This window comes from Caloenas nicobarica, chromosome 1 (assembly GCF_036013445.1).
Source record: "Caloenas nicobarica isolate bCalNic1 chromosome 1, bCalNic1.hap1, whole genome shotgun sequence".
NCBI lineage: Eukaryota > Metazoa > Chordata > Aves > Columbiformes > Columbidae > Caloenas > Caloenas nicobarica.
The window spans coordinates 185,409,952-185,428,431 of NC_088245.1; the positions used below are offsets into that span (position 1 = coordinate 185,409,952).

An 18,480-nucleotide genomic window follows, 5' to 3' on the forward strand; every position below is an offset into this window, starting at 1 on the left:
TATCTTCATTTTTAACTATTTTGGTTTACAGTTTCTTGTGAATGTCAGATACCAACTTTGTTGATTTACTTTACAAAACTATAATTTTAAAATAACTTTTATGTATTACATATAGAAACTATACTTTAAAAATAATTTTCATGTATGACCTATCTGCAACTTCTGTATTATGAACAACAGGACTGAAGGGAATGGCCATTTTGGTTTCACTTTACTTAAAGGGAGATTATCAAATTAGTGAAATAGAGATGTTCTGCAGAATGCCTTTCTTCTAACAAAAAATAACATTTCTCTGTTCTGTTGGAAAATGTTTCATCAAGTTTTCCAGGAAACACTTTTCTGAAGCAGGAAAAATGAAGAACAAAGCAGTCTTTTAAAAATAAATTGCATATTAATTGAAACTAGTTCAGAACTGAAAAAGAAAAGCTGGTATACCGTAGCTTCCACATCCAAAACTGTGTGACTGGAAAATATGGTAAATGTATGGGGGGGAAAATGAAAATCATTCTGCTCAATTCTGTTACTTAAACACAGAACTCTTCAGCATGCTTCGTAACTTTAATAGCTCAGCTACAACCTTATGGATCTCTGGGTAATTATGTTCTAATACATTTCTACATCAGCTATGTTACTGTATCTGAGCTTTTTCTAGCAGTGCATTAAGTGGCATGACTAACATGTGTTGCATATGCTTTGTTTTTTCCTCTTCACCCTAGGGAGGCATTGGTGTATTTTGTTTCTAGAATTTTCCTCGTTTTAGCATATTTATACCTCTTGGGCACTAGTATTTGTCTACTCTTGTCTGATTACTTCTGAACTGGATGGACAATTTGACAGATTGGAAGGAATCCAAGTAATTTTTACAAGTCTCAAATTGTCAGGCAGGAGATAAATTTATTCTTTGTTATTTCAAATAGTCCTTAAGAGGTAGGCACTAAAGAATGGACATGGTGAGTACTTTTAAATACCTCAATCACAGGAAAAGTTTAAATAGTAGCTTACATCTTCTTGAAGAGTCACTCAGATGTGAGGCTCTACTCTAAATAAAACAAGGCTTTCTTTAGCTGTTTAAAAGAGATTTGTTTTTGAAGTGATCCTGCTGTTTTCACGTCGGAGAAGGCAAAATCTAGGCATTTCATACACTAGGATTGGATGATGGTTTTATGGTCTTTTTGGTTCTGGAAGTTCATTCCTTGGTCTTTGGCAAAACCAAGAAAGTGTTGTCTCCTGTTCAGAGAAGCTTTTCCTTCTCATTGGAAGTTGTCTGGACCTGAGGATGAGTATTGCCCGTGGTTCTGGAGGAGCTGAGCTGCAGGAGGACCCTAGTGAAGGAGGAATGCACACCTGCACTGCTGGGCCGAACCCACGGGGAAAATGCACCTTCTGGCAGCTGCGAATTGGCAGCTGTAACATGATACAGGCTGAAGCGTGTATGAAACTGCACTACTGACAAAGAAATCATGGAATGGTGCTGGTTTTACGACTTTCCATGTAATAGCAACATGCGGTTTGGAAACATTTAGTATTGCTTTCATTGAGCATGTTTGTTATGCTGTGCCTTTCTACGTTAGGTGCTTTTGTCTTGCCCATGCTTGATCTTCCATCTGTGTGTTGTGTAGAATCAAGGCTCTTATGAACGGCCCTCTGTAATAATGTTTGTTGGTCACCAGATTTGACAGAATTAGGATGTGAAAGAGTATTAAGTATTGTGATAATAAGTAGGTAGGTAGAGAAGAATTATAGAATCATAGGATGGTTTGGGTTGGAAGAGACCTTAAAAGATCATCTAGTTCCACCCCCCCTGCCATGGGCAGGGACATCTTCACTAGACCAGGTTGCTCAGAGCCTAATCCAGCCTGGCCTTGAACGCTTCCAGGGATGGGGCATCCACACATTCTCTGGACAGCCTGTTCCAGTGCTTCACCACCCTCATAATGAAGAATTTCTTCCTTATATCTAATCTAAACTTCTTTCATTTTAAAGCCATTGCTCCTTGTCCTATCATTACATGCCCTTGTAAAAAGTCCCTCTCCAGCTTTCTTGCAGGCCTCGCTTAGGTATTGGAAGGCTGCTGGTCTCCCTGGAGCCTTCTCTTCTCCAGGCTGACTTGCTGACATGTCTGGAATTCCTTTGGGCTGATCTTCAGGTGCTCCCCTGCTGACCTGTGATCCTTCTCCAGGCTCTGGGCATCTGTCGCTGGCACGCTAAATCACAAAAACTAAGGAAGACGCAGTGATGCAAGTTTCTCCATCAATAGGCAACCAGAGAAACCAGTTCTGGGTTAAACAATTAATTGTATTTTGTATCAAACTTGATAACCAAAAGCAGTGAATCTCTAGGAAAGGAGTCCTCCTTAGGTTTTTGGTGGTTTTGTTGTGGGTTTTTTTTTGTTTTTTTTTTTTTTTTGTACACAGCATTGTTACCAGCTATCACTGCACTTATCATATTAGTGCCTACAGCCCAACCGAAATGGAAAGCCTGTTTGTGTTATGTTTTTAATACAGAAGTATAACTCTTTTTAATTTGTAATTATCCTATAATGCAGTTTTCCTCCTTTTCTTAGGAGAAAGGTCAGAGTGTCAAGTATTTCTGTTAAGGACAGTGCTATGGTTAAGTATTCCGAAGTTTGAACTTTAAGTCTGTGAGTTTGAATTTTGATCAGCACTGTCATTGTTACTTTGAAATTCCGAATTGGGAATCTGACAGCTTGGAAGACAAAACTGCTGTCCTCTCTCTGGGTTCCAATCTACTGACAACAATTTAACTTTGGCATTACATGTCATATTTTGATTGACTAATACTCTGGAATTCATAGAAGAATTCAGCTCAGTAGGGGCCTTTGGAGATTGCCAAGAACAGCCCTTTTTCAGGACCTGGCATGGCCGGGTTTTGACTTTATACAGCAGTGGTCTCCAAACTTTTTGGATCACATACCCCATCAGTAAAGATGTTTTAAGCCTGCACCTCCAATATTTGTATATTTTTAACTTATATACATGTACTACTCTACTAATATAGTATGTACATTATAAAGCATACACCAAAAAAAGGATGAGATAAAGACGAAAAACACTTAAAAATAATTTTTTAATTTATCAGTGGCAAAAGATACTTTTTTCCCACACCTCAAGGGACTGTCTTGTGCTGTCCCTGCTTGGGGGACCACTGATCTGCAAGACTGAGATTTTTTTTTTTGCAGCCTCTTAGAGCAACCTATGGCAGTGCTACACCACTCTCATTTTGAAGATGTCTTTTTTTTTTTTTGCTTTTGTCCAGACAGCATATCCAGTGGTGCAGCATGTGTCCTGTACTTCTGCTGCCTCCCTCTGAGAAGAGTTTGATTTAAGGCCTCTCAATAAGCATCCTTCAGGTGGTGGGATGCAGCCAGTACGTGACCCCTGGCTCCTCTAGTGCTCTTAGCTTCTCCTTGTCTTTCATGGGCCCATGAAAGCAACAGTCTTTGTGGCATCTCTCTTATACTGGGAAGGAGGTGGTGACTGGGAAGAGCAAAACTGGACGTCATATTCCAGATGCCACCTTGTAAGTGCTGAGTAGTGGGGAATGACTGCCTCACTTTGCCCAATGTGCTGTTAGACTTCCTTGCAACGAGGACGCATGCTGCTGAATCGTGGTGTTTTACGTTGGTGATCCAGCTGATTTAATGCCGATGTGTTTTCAGAGATCAGCTGCTAGTCTCTTGGAGATGGAAATGCTGATCCTTTGCACGTGCAGAGGCCCAATGATCTCAGCATTACGATATGCCTTAAGCCTTAATGAACAACTGACTGAGAGAAAAGCAGAGTTGTCTATGTCCTTAGAGAGATGACTCTTTAGAGAGTAATGCCACGGAAACATTAAAAGAACAAAGTCTGAAGGCATTTAAGGTTTGAGTTAAGTTGTTATTACAGTTCAGGAAGGCAAACTTGCTTACTGTACTATTGACTGGAACTCTGTCTTTGAGCCTTTTGGCTTGTTAGTGTAATTCATTCCTCAGTGCTTCCTCAGGAAGAAGTTTGGAGTCTCTAAACCAGGGGTGTCAAACTGATTTTCACCGGCGCCCACGTCAGCCTCGCGGTTGCCTTCAAAGGGCCGAATGTAATTTCAGGACTGGATAAATGTAGGAGTAGTTACATTTATCCAGTCCTAACTGGATTACATTCGGCCCTTTGAAGGCAACCGCGAGGCTGACGTGGGCGCCGGTGAAAATCAGTTTGACACCCCTGGTCTAAACAAACCATATGCAGTAAATTTAGATGCCTTCACTTTGCTTCAGCTTTGATAGCCTTCAGAAAAATCTTTCAAAGTCTTTTAAATTTGAATGGTGATAAGGAAAATGAATAGCAGTTCAGTTAGGTTAATGTGGAAGAGGTAGTTTGTTATTTACATCTCGTACAAAGCATTAACCTACCCAAGTTGAAATCTCAGGAGACCTTTTGCTTTCCCCACATCCTAGGACAGGCTCAGTGCGGATTCTGAAAGAACAGCATCCGCTGAGTCAGCAATCCTGAATTACACTTCAAATGTCTGCTACTAGTTTGGTATATTCAGTAGCAAGATAAGAAATGAGATAGCCATGCAGCAGTTGTTGCTGTGCAGGAGTCAGTATAGATTTCTAAATAACCATGTCTTTAATCCACCAGTAGAAAATTACTTCTCAGCTGTTTCTGTGCTTAGCAACAGTGTGTTACCTATCTATTCATCTAATGTGTCATCTTCCTCATCTGGTCCCTTTTAATGTGTCAACAAGAATGGTGTAGGGAGTTGGCCTTAAATAAATCCTTAGCTTTATCCAATGTGTTATTTTACTGCTTCTGAAGTCTGCTGCATCTGTTTCAGTGGTGCAGGAAATCTGGCAATGGGCTAGTGAATTGTTTGAACTGACTCTGCAGGCTGAGCCCTACTGTAGTCCAAATGTGAGCCGCTTTTCTCATGTCCTTTTCAAGACTAAATCCTGAGTATATTGGGAAACTAGATGGAGTTGGAAGACAGCTAAATCATCCAGAGCAGTTCTATGTGGAGTAAGGCTGAAATCACAGTATGCACATACTTTGCTTTCAGTATTTTCAACGTGGAGCAATATTTTAGAGAAGTTGTTGCCTGTACTACTCTTCTGAACAGCTATCAATAATTTTAAGTCAGCAAATTGGAGACAAAGCTGGTTACGTTATTCCAGTTGAGACTGTAGTTATTTGCAGCCAGAGGTAGGGAAAATATCCTCCTTGTTGCTAAGTGAGGTACACCTGTAGATATAACTGATGCAGCCTTTGGGGGAGCTTGTGTTTAGTTGTCCACTTGCATTCAATCCATTTCAGAATCAACCCTTCACAGGATTGAGTTCATTTTTGTTTTTGAAAGAATAGCTTTACCTTTATGTATTAAAACCTTTTGTTATGCCTAGCTTTTTAAGCTATTCATGCCATTTTGGTGGAGTAAAATGACTGTCTCTAATTGCTGTCATGGTTTGTCATTTCCAGACTTCCTTCTGACTTCATTTTTTTTTTTTTTCCTCCTGAGAGCTGAATTTAAAACATCTTCTGTAATGAAAAGCCAAGAACTGATACCTTCCCTGCCTATTGGAAATTCACATGCTCAACAACTATTAACATTTAAGGGCTGTCTGTCCAATTTTAGTCCATGTAGTATCTGTTGTGTTTTTATTGAAGAGGAATGTTGTGTAATGCCAAATAAAGTTTAAGATTGTTTTTCCAGTTCTCTTACTAGTACCTTTATCAGTAATATGCACCACCAGAAGATTCTCATCAAGTTAATTGGATAAGTTTTTTTCCACCAGTCATACTTGTCTGTTAATTCTTTACAAATAACATCCAGTGTCAACTATTAACTTTTATTTGGTCTCAGATTGCTGTTGGCTAAACAGGCCTTGATTGTCCCATTTGCCCTCTTACAATAGAGTACTTAATGCAAGACTTTTAGTTTTCTTCCAGAACTCTGAGATTGTCCCAGGACTCAAGTTATTTGCAAGTCTTTTTCAGAGATCTAGGTAGATCTCTCCTTCCACAAGTCTTGAATGCAAGCTGTCTGGGTCTGCTGATTTAAAAGCTCTCTCTGTGCCCACTTGATATCCTTGCATCAAAGGTGATATAATGGTATTTACTTCCAAGATACATTTATTGATCACTTGTGCTTATTTTGATGACAACCTTTTTGTCCATTTTATCTGACTACTTCTTCTGCCACGCAGTACTTTCCCTTTTCTAATCCCTGTCTTAATTTGTCCTTATAGCTGAAAAGAAAAGGCACCTGCAACTGGGGGACATACCATGTTGGACTGTCTGACCAGGTTATACATACCACCTTCTACAAATAGCTGCATCTTGACTACTGATAGGCAAAAGGCTTTTGATGATAGTTGTAGCATAGACCCACATTGGTGTGAAGTTTAAACCTTTGGTCTTCAAGGCTAGTTCAGTGGCATTGCAGAGAAATCTAATATTGTATTGTCAAGAAAGCATTGATTTATTTTTTCCCTAGATTGATTATACAGTCTGACAGGTAGCACTTTTATTATTGTTGTAGAAGGTGTCAAGAATAACACTATACCCAGTACCTTCTGTCAGGGTTTATTGATGAACACTGTGCTTCATCTCCAGAATAAATCAAACGCTTGGATCCAGACGTGAAATTTAGCCGTGTCCCAGTTAAAGCACTGAAGGCTGTGTGCCAAAGGTGGACTACCCACCTAAGCACTCAGGTGCCTGGGGGAACCTAATTTGTGTACAAATCATTAAACACCTGTGTGAGAGAGTGAATGAATGAACCTGAGACCAAATATTACATATGTCCAGAACTGCTTCTCTTTTGGAAGGGTTGAAAAAGTTGTCTGAACAAGTTGTTGTGACAGTTGTATTTGAGTCAGTTTGGGTTATGTTTCATTCTTACTGGTATCCAATTTGATAGACACGCTTTAGTTTATGCCTAATAAATGGCGATAGCACTGAGTGCGTCATAAGTTACAAATTCAGTCAAAAGTCATTGTATGTGGTAAAGGAGGTTAGTGCTTCCTTATGTAAGAGACCAGTCATTAGCAGGGTGGTTTGGGAATAATGACCTGGATTCAACTTAAACCTGGTGAAAACCAAGCCAGCTTAGTCTGGGACTGTGGTGTGTTATGTCTTGGGGTATTGAAATTACCTTTTTGCCTGCGACACTGTACATAGGAGTGCAAAATATTTGGAGCTGAAAGATCAAGAGATCGTGCAGGAGCAAGCCTGGTTGTAGCTATTGTGGAAGGAGGAATGCCTTGATTCTAACCCATGCTTCCAGGCCGGGCATTCATTTTGCATAAAACAGTCATTGGATAATATCCTGGCAAGTTCACCGTCAAACCTACTGGCTTGCAAGACGATCCAAGTAACTTTCATCAGCCCTCTGCTACCTGCAGAAGTGGTGCAGACTGACTGTAGCCTGGAGGATTTTTTGATGAGTGGGAAAGCTTTTAAAATAAGGTAGGAATATAAAACTCTGTCCTCATTGCTTGTGAGACTGATTAGTCTGGCTAAGCAGGTATAAATGACTTGGCATAAGCGGCAATGAATTCTTAAGTAATCATAGGTTTCAAAGTCTTTTAACCTAGAGGGTTTTTTTTCCCAACTTTAATTTTTGCCAGATATACCAAGGAAGTGAATGAAACTTCTAAAATAATTTCAGAATACCTTTTTTTCCAAGTTCGTAGTTTTATAGTAGGACAACCTTCAATATGGCTGTAGCTAAATCATGCTGTGTATGTAGAGCTGTATGAGAGGCTTATAGTACTTGGTTAATGCATTTTCTAGAAAATGTGAAGCCTTTGTTCTGTGTGACTCTTCCTTTCCTGGCAGCACTGTATTACAGATTTCAACCCACGGCAGATATACAACATCATTGGCCTTGGAGGGACAAACAAGTCAAAGCAGTCAGCTGGGTGAGATGGAGATAGTTTTAGAGAATGCTTCTGAGTAGTCAGCTGTAACAGCAGCAGCTCTATTAGTGAACTAGATATCATCTCTAGAACTTGGTACCAAAGTCAGTGTCATTAAGCTGACTTTATTACTTCTTGAACTTTATTTGGTATCTCTTCATTTAAAGTAAGTTTTATATGCTGTAACAAGTAAACATCTCTGTTTATGAGCAGACGGTGTATCTGTGTTAGAAGTTGAGCAGCCAGATGATATCAAGGCAAAACTTTAAAAAAAAAAAAACCTGTAACATTACTGATTGTCAGGCTGCGTAACTGTAAAATTGTACCTACTTGTTTTTACCAGGCTACTCTTAAGTACTGGCTAAGAGAGGCAGTTCTGCTTTAGAAATACTATGCAAGCTTATTCTCAGCTTAATCTTTGTCTGTGTTTGATGTTAAGCACTGTTTTCAGATGCAAAATGTGATTAACTTGTGCAAATTCTGAATGTACTGTTCACCTCTAGTGAATTCTTTCCCTCTTTTTATTAAGAAATATCAATTTCTCAATTCTTGTTGATTTCCCTCTGCACCCCTCTCCCCCCATCCCCCCCCCCAAAAAAAAAAAAAAAGTTAAGTGTATAGAGTCTGGCTGGGATGGAGTTAAGACCAGTACACTAAACCAGTAAGACTTAAGGTTTTGGGCTTTTTGTGAGGTGTTTCGTTTGTAGTGTTTTGGTTGGTTGTTTTTAACAAAATGAAATATGATTTCAAAAGCAGCTTATTAAATTTGCAGTATGTATTTCCAGCATGGAAAAATTGTAATCTTCAGCTTTTTCCATCCATTCTTCATATAGCACTAACATGCAAAATACCATAAAACACATTACTTATGACTTCTAATGTAATTGAAAGGAATGCTCGACTGAATCTTGCTTTCTGTTATGCTGTTACTTGACTCTCATCAGAGTTGAAGTGAATCACTGCTTTCATGGGCCTCTTGTCTGGGTGGCGCTTTTTCTTGTAAGCAGATTTCATGTAACTATACAGTGTGTGCTAGCGAGGGCTTTTTCTTAGCCTAGTTATGAGGATTATAACTTTGTGTGCAGACATAACTTCCTTTTTTTTTTTTTTCTTCCGCAGATTTTAGCTTCTGGTAAAGCTATTAAAGGGCCACTGGTCATCAAAATGACAGAGTTTCAATTCTAGGTATAATACATTTTAAAAGTAAAGAAATGTCAGATTATGAAGAAAATTTTGTTGTTGTTCAAGTGGAAGTTTCCTAGTAAGTAGTTATTCCTAAAACAAGTGTTTTGTTCATTATAATAGTAGAAAAAGTAAGTTGTTGGTTTGTTGTTTTGTGCGTGGTTTTTTTTTTTAAAAAAAAAACGCAGTTTTTTTACTGGTTTCATATAAACAGGAACACTATACATGTAAGTCCTAAGGCAATTGCACTTCTTTTTTTTTTTTCCCCCACCAGTAGGCATTTTGTCAGCAGTGCAAGTCAAACTTAGACAAAATCTTGGTTTATAATGAAAGTTAAGAGATTTGTGTTTGTTAGCTCAAGGCTGTGATGTATCTTCTTCTAAGGTTCAGCCACTAGAGGGGATCTAAACCCACCCTCTGCATAAGGCTTGCTCAAGCTGGCAAAAGACATCTTCAAGTTTGTGATTGCTGGAATTGTGTGGAAATATACTTCCTAAAGGTGTCTAATTTCATAATAAATTTTTTAAGCGAGGCTGTTTTTTAAGGGTAATTCTTCAGAAATATTTATATAGCTCAACCATTTGAGTATCTCTCTTTTTTTGCAGGTGATCTTGTGAATAAGTGTACCATCAATGATGGCAGAACATCCACCGTTACTGGATACCACTTCGCTTATAAGTAGTGAAATCCCTCTTCTGACTTCCCCCATTGTTAGTGGGGATGGAGCACAACAGGTAAGGAAACTTAGATATCTCTTTTTGATACTTCCAACAGCATCATTGACATATTGACACTGTAAAAGATGGTGAGCCTTCATCTGGAATATTTTTGTGCATCTTTGGTCATGCATATGTTTTAGAGATCAAAGTGAAGGTAGAACTGGTGCAGAGAAGACTTGTAAGGAGTATGAAGCAGAAAACCTGCATTGTATGTCTCCACAGAAGGATGGGACTGAACATCTTGCAAACTGTCTAGCCATACTTGAGTCTTAATTTGGAAGCTATATATTTACATAACCATGTGACCTTGTTAAGGGTAATAAACCTTCCCCTGTGGTAGAGCTTACCAGCTCAGGCACATGTGCTAACAACTCTGTGGCCTCTAGACTGACACTTGCTTACAACTGGATATCTTGAATGGTGGGACTTGCTTTTGTATGTTAGTGTCTGCCTGGACACTTCAAATGTTTTTTGAGACAAAACCAGTCAAGGTGATAGAAAAACTTGTGATTATGATTTCAGAATACTTGAGAAAGGTCAGCTGCAGTGAGGAAGAAACATTGACAAAAATATTGCATTCTCCATATCTTTAGCCTAGGAAGAATATTTTAAACCCCAGAAAAGCACAGTTCTGAAGCAGCTTCCAATGGGAGAAAATGAGTGAAAAATTAAGTGGTTTGAAAAATCTGAATGGATTTAGAGATCACTGCTTGTGATAGCAAGAAACTGGACCTGATGATCTAGGGAAGTCCCTTATAGTCTGCCATTCCCATGCTTGATCTTTATGCAAAAGAAATAATTATTTATCATAAAGGGGAATTAATTTGTAGGGTAAAAATGCAGACCTTTAAAATGAGACTAGAGAATGGATTGCAACAGTTCATGAGATGAGATTTGGGCTGCAGGGAGACCTTCATGATGTAGGGGAAGCTTGAATACATAGAGCTGATAAATTTTTTTAAATTAATGTATGGCCAGAACATTCCAGAAAAAAAGGCTTGCTAAAATCATGATAAACAGTATCTACTGCTCTCCTCTCATTCACCAAGCTAGAAGTTTAATTGTAGGCCCTCCAGGTTTGTCAGGCATGATTTCCCCTTTGTGAATCCATGTTGACTATTCTCAGTCACCTTTTTATCATTAAGGTGTTTGGAAATGGCTTCTGGGAAGATTTGCTCACTTATCTTCTAGAGTTGAAGGTGATGTTGACTGGCTTGTAGCTCCCTGGGTCCTCCTCCTTGCCCTTTTTTTGAAGATTGCAGTGACATTTGCTTTCTTCCAGTCCTTTGGTACCTCCCCTAATCACCATGACCTTTCAAAGATAGTTGAGACTGAGTTACTTGTTCTGCCTTCCCCAAAAATAAGACTATCAAGCTGTGCTGTCAAGCTTACTCTGTAATGGTGCAAAATTTTCAGGCAGGTACGACCTTAAATGTTCTTTTGGGGATACTTTTTCATTAAAATGTTGTCTCTTTTTGTTGTGCTGAGCAGGGTTAAAACTGGAAAACAAGCAAATTATTTCTTCAAAGAAATTAATTTCTAGGGGTTTCACTAATTTCTTAAGGGAGAAGCATCGTATATGCTGTTGATGTCCTTTTTTATTTAAAGAAAAATAAAGTTGCTCATTAAGAATACTGTCTAAAGTGGAAATAATAGTGGTAGTGTTTTAAAAAAGAAAAAAATTAGAATATTCAGAAAGTATTGGGCAGATTCTCAATCATCAGTAAAGTCATCAGTAAAGTACGTTTCTTTCTTCATTTTATGATAACTAGTGGTTATACCACAATGTTGTCTACTGTTCTGTGTTTCACAATGTGTAGTGAAAGTTGTGACTTTCGTTTTCTGTCCTTCCTTCACATCTGATACGTGAGTCATGAAGAATCTGAAAATGCATTTGTTCAGTTGCAGGAAAGTTTACTGGAAACTGTTTTTGCATCTGGTGATTTGAAAGCCATCACTAAGTAGAAGGTACTTTTATGTCTCAAGTGTAAGAAATCCAGAATTGCAGGTACTGTTTAGTCTGTCAAGGTGGCCCAGTTAAGACTTAGGCCACAGAAAGGTCAGGCAGGCTATTATTAATTTATAAGTGTCTTAAAATTATTTGTTATGTTTGTTTTACATGGTACACTAATGAAAGTAGGATATATTTCCAAATGAAATGTGATCTTATCACGTACAACATATAATTCTGAGCCTTTTTCTTTTTTTAAATGTTTAAACCAGAATATTAGTTCATTTTATTCTTTTTTTTTCCATGTAACTTTGAAGCTATGAGAAGTGAGAAGACTTTTGCCTTCAAGATGGAGTTGCTTATTTTTCTGAAAGTCTCCTATTAGCTACAATAAACACATTCTGTAGGGTTTACTTCCTTAAAATATGAAAACTACTTCTCCAGTTTCTTTTGTAACAGCATTGTGGTGTTGAATTGCATAATCTGTAGTGCTGACAGAATTTGTGTTCCCACAATCAAAATTCAGAGCTGCTTTGTACACATAAATAAAGGTATATGTTCTTCTGTCTTCGTTGTATGTAGGTTGGGCTGTAGCTATTCTAGTTACTTTTATCCTGTCCTGACTGAAAAAAAGATATCAAAAATCTAGTATAAAATTTTGTGTTTAAATGTTTTGTTTATATTTCGGTATTTCCTGTGTTAGACTAGTTAACCACATCCTAGAACTTAGAAGTTTTTGTTCAGTTGTGAAACATCTAAGGATTTTTTAAATTAATTCTCCCCTTTTTGCATCTTGTCAGAATTAACTATGATAATTATTGTGATTTAAGTTGTATGCAGTGCATAACTGAGTTACCAGATGGGTATAGACCATTCAGTGCTTTTCTAGAACAGTTAATATCTTCAAGATAATCTTTTTCAAGTACTTGAAGTTCTGCTAGCAGTTTAAATGTGAAATAGCAGTACAAATATTTGAACATGTTAAGACGAAAGGTCATATGCTTCAAATAGTGGAAGTGTCTGATCAGGTTCAAGCTGTAACTTTCCACCATGTTTTAAAACAATCCACAAAGTTAGAGGAACACACCTGTTCAGGCAGAACACATGGGGACTTAAACTGTGTGGATGTTCATGTGCTGCTCTGGGAGGCTGCTTCATTCTGTGTCCCACAGAACAAGGGACTACTGTTAGTTTCGTAGGACAAAACTGGGGAAAAGGAAAAGCAAAGACCAAGCCCGTTAGCTCTTCCCTCTCATATTAAAGCCAGGAGTCCTGCTTCTGCACCTTCTCATCACTGTGTTCAACCCGAGTGGGTAACGTGGTCGTTACGTCTTGGTGATGGGCGAGGTTGTGGATGAAGAATGGAGAAGATCCATAGGAGTTGATAGAAACCAAGTGATGCTGAGAAAACATGGATGAGGACAGATGTGCTTGAGGGTTTTTCATGTAAGGGTGACTACCGCAGAGAGGCATTGCTGAGGCTGGACAGGAAGGATGTGTTTGACATGAGCCCTGATTTGGTGAGAGGAGGTAAATTCATGATTGAGAGGAAAATGAGGAGGCAAGAGTTCAAACTGCTTTCTTTAACAGACACTTTTTCTTGATATTAGACTGATGTTAAATTGTTTTGGAAAGTTTCTGTAGCACCCAGTGCTATTCCAAGACAAATCAGTAAATTACTGACACAATTTTGCAGCAACCCTGGAGTTCTGGGCCCTCTCTCCACCTTCCCACCACAACAGCTGTAGAGTGAGACATCCCTATATAAACGTGGTCTCTTTTATTACTAAAAAGGTAGATACTGCTCTCAAATTAGCCCAATACCTATTAACTGTTTCCTTTTCTTTGGGCGATGGGACACAGTGTTTGACCTTCAGTCAGCTTTATTTCTCAGCAAGGTATAGTGAGATAGTGATACTTCTAGCTTGGGAAGCTGCTTGCTTATCCTCCAGACTTTATTCAGAAGTTTAGATGCTTAGTGGGATTGTCAAAAATCCCACTCTGTGTGTGTGTGTGTATATATATATATATTTAGTACGTATCTGTGTGTGTATATACATATATACTGTGTATGAGTTTAAGTGCAAATTCTTTGAATTGAAATAGATATTTGGCATCAAATCTACAAGTTAATATTTCTAAATCCAATTTCTTGGTTAAATATTAAAACTTCTAATCTTAAAGTTATTTTTAACCTGATATCATAAGAGGAAGCCTTCAGTCAGCAGAGTAATAGATAGGTATAAAAACAAATGAAATAATTTTGAGAATCCCCTTTTATGGCTTTCAGTTTGTTTATATACGTGGAATCACAGCAGAAATATAATGGTGAAGATGTAATCTGGATTACTAAATGCTTTTCCTCGGTTTTAGTTCTGACACTTCTGTTTCTGAAAAGCGTATGGTACATTATCAAGTTCCAGCTTACTTTGCTTTTGCCTTGCTGCAGAAAATCAAGACTAGAACTGCATATGTTTCATGTACAAGAAAAAAAAAATCTGTGTTAAAAGTAGTGTAACAACATATACTGTTACAACTGTACTCACTGCTTTCCATATTGTGCTGTTTTCCTTTCCTTTATCTGTGTTTTCGTTTTGTATAGAACAGAGTACATGCATGGTTGCTTCTGTCTTTTTTTGGTTGGGGTTTGGTTTGTTTTTGTGGTGTTGTGTTGGGTTTTTTTGTTTCTTTGTTTTGAACTTCCCCTTGGGCTCTATTGAATTAGCAGATAAATCTAACTTTTCCTTTCAGAGGTTCATTAAAATTTGTTTTACTTGACAATTATTCTTCCATCCTTCAGTGACTTCATAGCATTTGAAGCGCACCAGAACTGTGTTCACTGGAACCATTGAAACTCTTCTGCATGTAATGCTGAAGTGCCAGCTTACAGAAGCTGATTATCAAGCTGTATTTTTTTTTTCCTGGGATTGATTTGTACTTTTGTATAGCAACCGTCACTGGAAAATACATAATCATAAATCTTTTCCATGAAAGTTTTTAACTGCTTGATAGCTATGGTTTGTTTAAAAAAAAAAAAAAAGTATGAGGATGCGAGTAACCTCAAGGTTATTAAATCTTTTCTGTATCTGAATTAATCATATATTTTGTTCAGGGAGAGTGAAGCTTTGTGTTAATTAAGTTAATTATTTTTTTTTCCTTTGAGATTTGAATTTTATGTATTTAAACTGTATGCTTGATTGCAGATGCATTGAAAACTTGCTTTAAATTTCCTAGAACAGCCGTCATCCTCAGCAGAAAGTGAGGATTCAAAATTCTTTGGTGTAGTTATGTATGAATACTGTGCTGCTTTTAGATGGCAGAAAGCAGCATCAGATTTATTGCACAATTTATACTAGCATCCAGATATATTTCTTCTAATATTAGCTGTCTGAAAATAAATGTAGAAATGAGAGTGAAGGCTGTGTAGTTCATAGGCTTTCCCACTTGTATTCAGTATGAAAATTCATGGAATAAAGTATCCTCAAACCTTTTCTGAGTAATCCTCCTCTTTCTCTCTAAAATGTCTGTTTTCATTTGTGTGATATGAATCCGAGATTAATATTGGTCTCTGATACAGTAGATTCCTCCCAAGATACTTGAGGCAAGATTTCCCTTGTTGAATGAATCTTTTCAGAAACTGACATTTAGGAGAATTGGATGACATGTGAAAATCGGATTTAAAGTCAGTTAGTCACTGTAGGTTGCTAACACAGTCAACTGGGAGAAATAAGCATGTCCAGAAGATGACATCTTTCTTGTTTTAGGAAGGTGACTAAAGATCTGTGCTTTGTTGTTTGGTTTGTTTTGTTTTTAAGGGCGTGAGGAGGTGCGAGTTGCCCAGAGCTATAAGCATCGAGGCAGCCCAGTTCCTCTCCGCAGTCTGTCTCAAGTGGGCCCAGTTCCTGAGTCCGCGCGCTCCCCTGTCAGTAAGGTCTGGAAGGGGACAGTTGTGTCCAAGCAGTGTCCTTGATCCCCTCCTCTCCCCTTCTTTGTGCCATGGGACACTTATTGCTGGGACATGCAGCCAGGTCCTGAATGCCGGAGTCCAAGACTTATGAAGTCACTCTTATTGCTTTACATACATTTCCTCAGAAGACAGCTATTGTCATATCTCTGTAACTGCTTTGCAAAGTCACATTCTTAACTGGAGAAATTCCGCTCTTAAAATATGTGAGAATTACACACTTTGCAAACAAGTAATCTGAAGTACGTGCCCTGCTAGCCGAAGCCCTTTCCACCACCCCCCCCCGGTGATTGAGAGGTTTCTTTATTTATAACTGGGCAAAGTCCATCTAACCCTCTGCCTATTACAGAATTATACACTTTATAGAGCAGCCAGAATTACATTCTCCAGGAAGAGAGAGACTCAGGTTTACACACCATAGAAAAATGGCCTTTGGCTCTAATTTTTCTCCCTTTCTTTTTGGAAGTAGAGGAGAAAATATATGGGAAAGGACTGGGGTTGTAGAACTTCTCCCACCAAGCCCTTGGTCCAGTACTGGCTGAGCCTTCCTAACCTGATCAAATTGAGGATGTAGCCTTTAATTTCTCTTCCAGCTCAGGTTTGTGTTGTCACACAGTGTTTTGATAAACAGTGATACCTGGATTTGCACAAAGCAGGGTGGATAGGGAACTTGATCAGGAGAAAAAACAAGACTACTTTAGAAGTGCTACTGAAACTCCTAGCATTCTAATTTTTTAAATGAAATGTCATGTTGAATAACTAGAGAATACAGCTCTTCCTTTGGTACTTTCTGCTGTGCTCTATTTAACATTTCAACCTTAAAGACACATCCATCAGTCTTAAATATTATGGGCTTTTTAACTTGCTGTATCACCAAACAGGAATCTGAGCTGTCAGAAGCAATGCTGGGAAATACAAAATTCTCTTCTAGTCCATATACTTTCTAAATCAACAGCTTATATGCTTCGTAAATCTTCTAAACTTTTCAGAAACTGAATGTCCAAATTGAGTTTCAGCTTGCTTATATTTTTAATTGTTGCAATTGCACTGCAGGAGGAGGTTGTTTTGTAAAGGATATTTGTTCCAAATTTTGATTTGAGCTGTCGTTCAGCAGAGTTCTTTAAAAAAAGGCGGCCGCGATACCTTCTTCTCCCACCTGCCGCTTCAGCCCTCGAAACGATGATATAAATTACAGAATACTGCACGGCCGGAGTGAGCTCTGCTGCTGCCGGCTGGGTGATCTCCGCCAGTCACCTGCTGCTCAGGGCACTTGCTGGTTGTAGGGCAGAGAAATGGAGCATCTCTCCTGCTCACTGGGGCCTCCTGTACCGCAGCAGGGTGAAGGGAGGCAGGACAAGGGCTGAAAGGGCTCTGCCTCGGCCTGCAGAGGGAAGATCAACTGTAGCTTTACGACCTTTCTGAAATAATGTACTCAGCTGTTAGGCCAAAGGTTAATCACGACTTCATAATGTTGGATGTTTTTTCTTGGTGAATGCCTGATTGCACACACTACAAAGCACGTCCAGGTATTACTGACAAAGAATTTTTTTTTCAGTAAAGTGCCATTGACTTGAGTCATTGTTAGCAAATCTGTTACCTGTCAACCTCACCTTGTTCATCCTAGCTTTCATAATGTCTGTAAGTGGATTTTTTGGTGGTTGTTGTTGTTATTTATCACTAGGTATTATATGGAAGGAAAATACTGGCAAAACTTTCCAAGAATGGCACAACTGTTCAGCTTGTTTCAAATATGTGCTAACCAGCAAACTAATTCTTCCTCTCTTCTCAGCATTAAGATTTTTCACAACTGATTCGGAGAGACTAGAGGTGGGCAGTCTTTGGAAGTATTTTTTTTGCATAGGGGAACACCAGATGATACCCATTCAACACAGAGTACTTTGTGGCAACTGCTGGCACAGCCTGCAGTCAAAGTGCAGGAGCTGCAAAGTACAGACTGTTGAAGTACAGTTGAAAAGTGTCATCAATTTTGATGCTCGGTTGAAATAATTGCAAGGGTGTTTTGATTCCACAAGTGTTTTGAAGACAGGATTATTACAGGAAGAGAATATTGTGGATTTGGATTTATTTTAACTACAATATCTGAAAAACGGTTGCGAATCAGATCAAAAATCTTTGAAGTGCCTGGCTTTCTTTGAACAATGCCACATGAAGCAGTTTACAGCACTTTTAGATTTTTTTTTTTTTTTAGAAATGAGGGGTTTGATTCTCTAAACATTTAGTAGAGTAGCATCTTAAGAAACAGGGAGCCTAGGATTTTTAATTGTAATGTTCACTTTGGACAATTTTTATTAAGTTACTTAGTTTTCAAAAAACTAAATTGGCAGTCTTCTACCTTGCAGTGCATCTACATACAACTTAAATGAAGCTTTACTCCCGGATTCTATTTTGGACTGTTACAAATATGCAGATTGATCGGGGAAGGTGCCTACCCAGGGGACAAACCCCTGCAAAGCATTAGCTGAAAACTTGAGCCCTTGCTGCCGCTTTGCTGTGCAGTACGAGCTCCGTCTCCCATCCCACTTTGCTTGGTGTTGTAAAGCTGAAGTCCTCTTTACTTCAAACAACAAATCATTGTGAAATGAGAATAATCTCGTTGAAGTTTTCCAGTTTTTTGGATTTTTTTTTTTTTTTTTTGGTAGTGCTTGATGTGTCCAGCCACTGGCCAGGGCCAGATACCTCAGAAAGTTCCAGAGTTCAGTGACTGCCCCTAACACTGCTTCCTTCT

General features: G+C 38.5%; 1 protein-coding gene across 6 annotated transcripts in view; it reads left to right on the plus strand.

Moving 5' to 3' along the window:
* The window catches only part of FNDC3A (fibronectin type III domain containing 3A), a 122,550-nt gene that overhangs the window by 9,857 nt on the left and 94,213 nt on the right, over positions 1-18,480 (plus strand). For 3 of the 6 annotated variants that reach the window (XM_065630362.1, XM_065630392.1, XM_065630383.1), the window contains exon 2: positions 9,706-9,834. In XM_065630362.1, the coding sequence (XP_065486434.1) occupies positions 9,733-9,834 (102 nt within the window). In that variant the 5' untranslated portion in view covers positions 9,706-9,732. Of the gene's footprint in view, positions 1-9,037; positions 9,104-9,153; positions 9,180-9,705; positions 9,835-18,480 lie in introns of those variants that run through there. The other 3 variants (XM_065630369.1, XM_065630374.1, XM_065630402.1) reach the window with 2 other exon arrangements.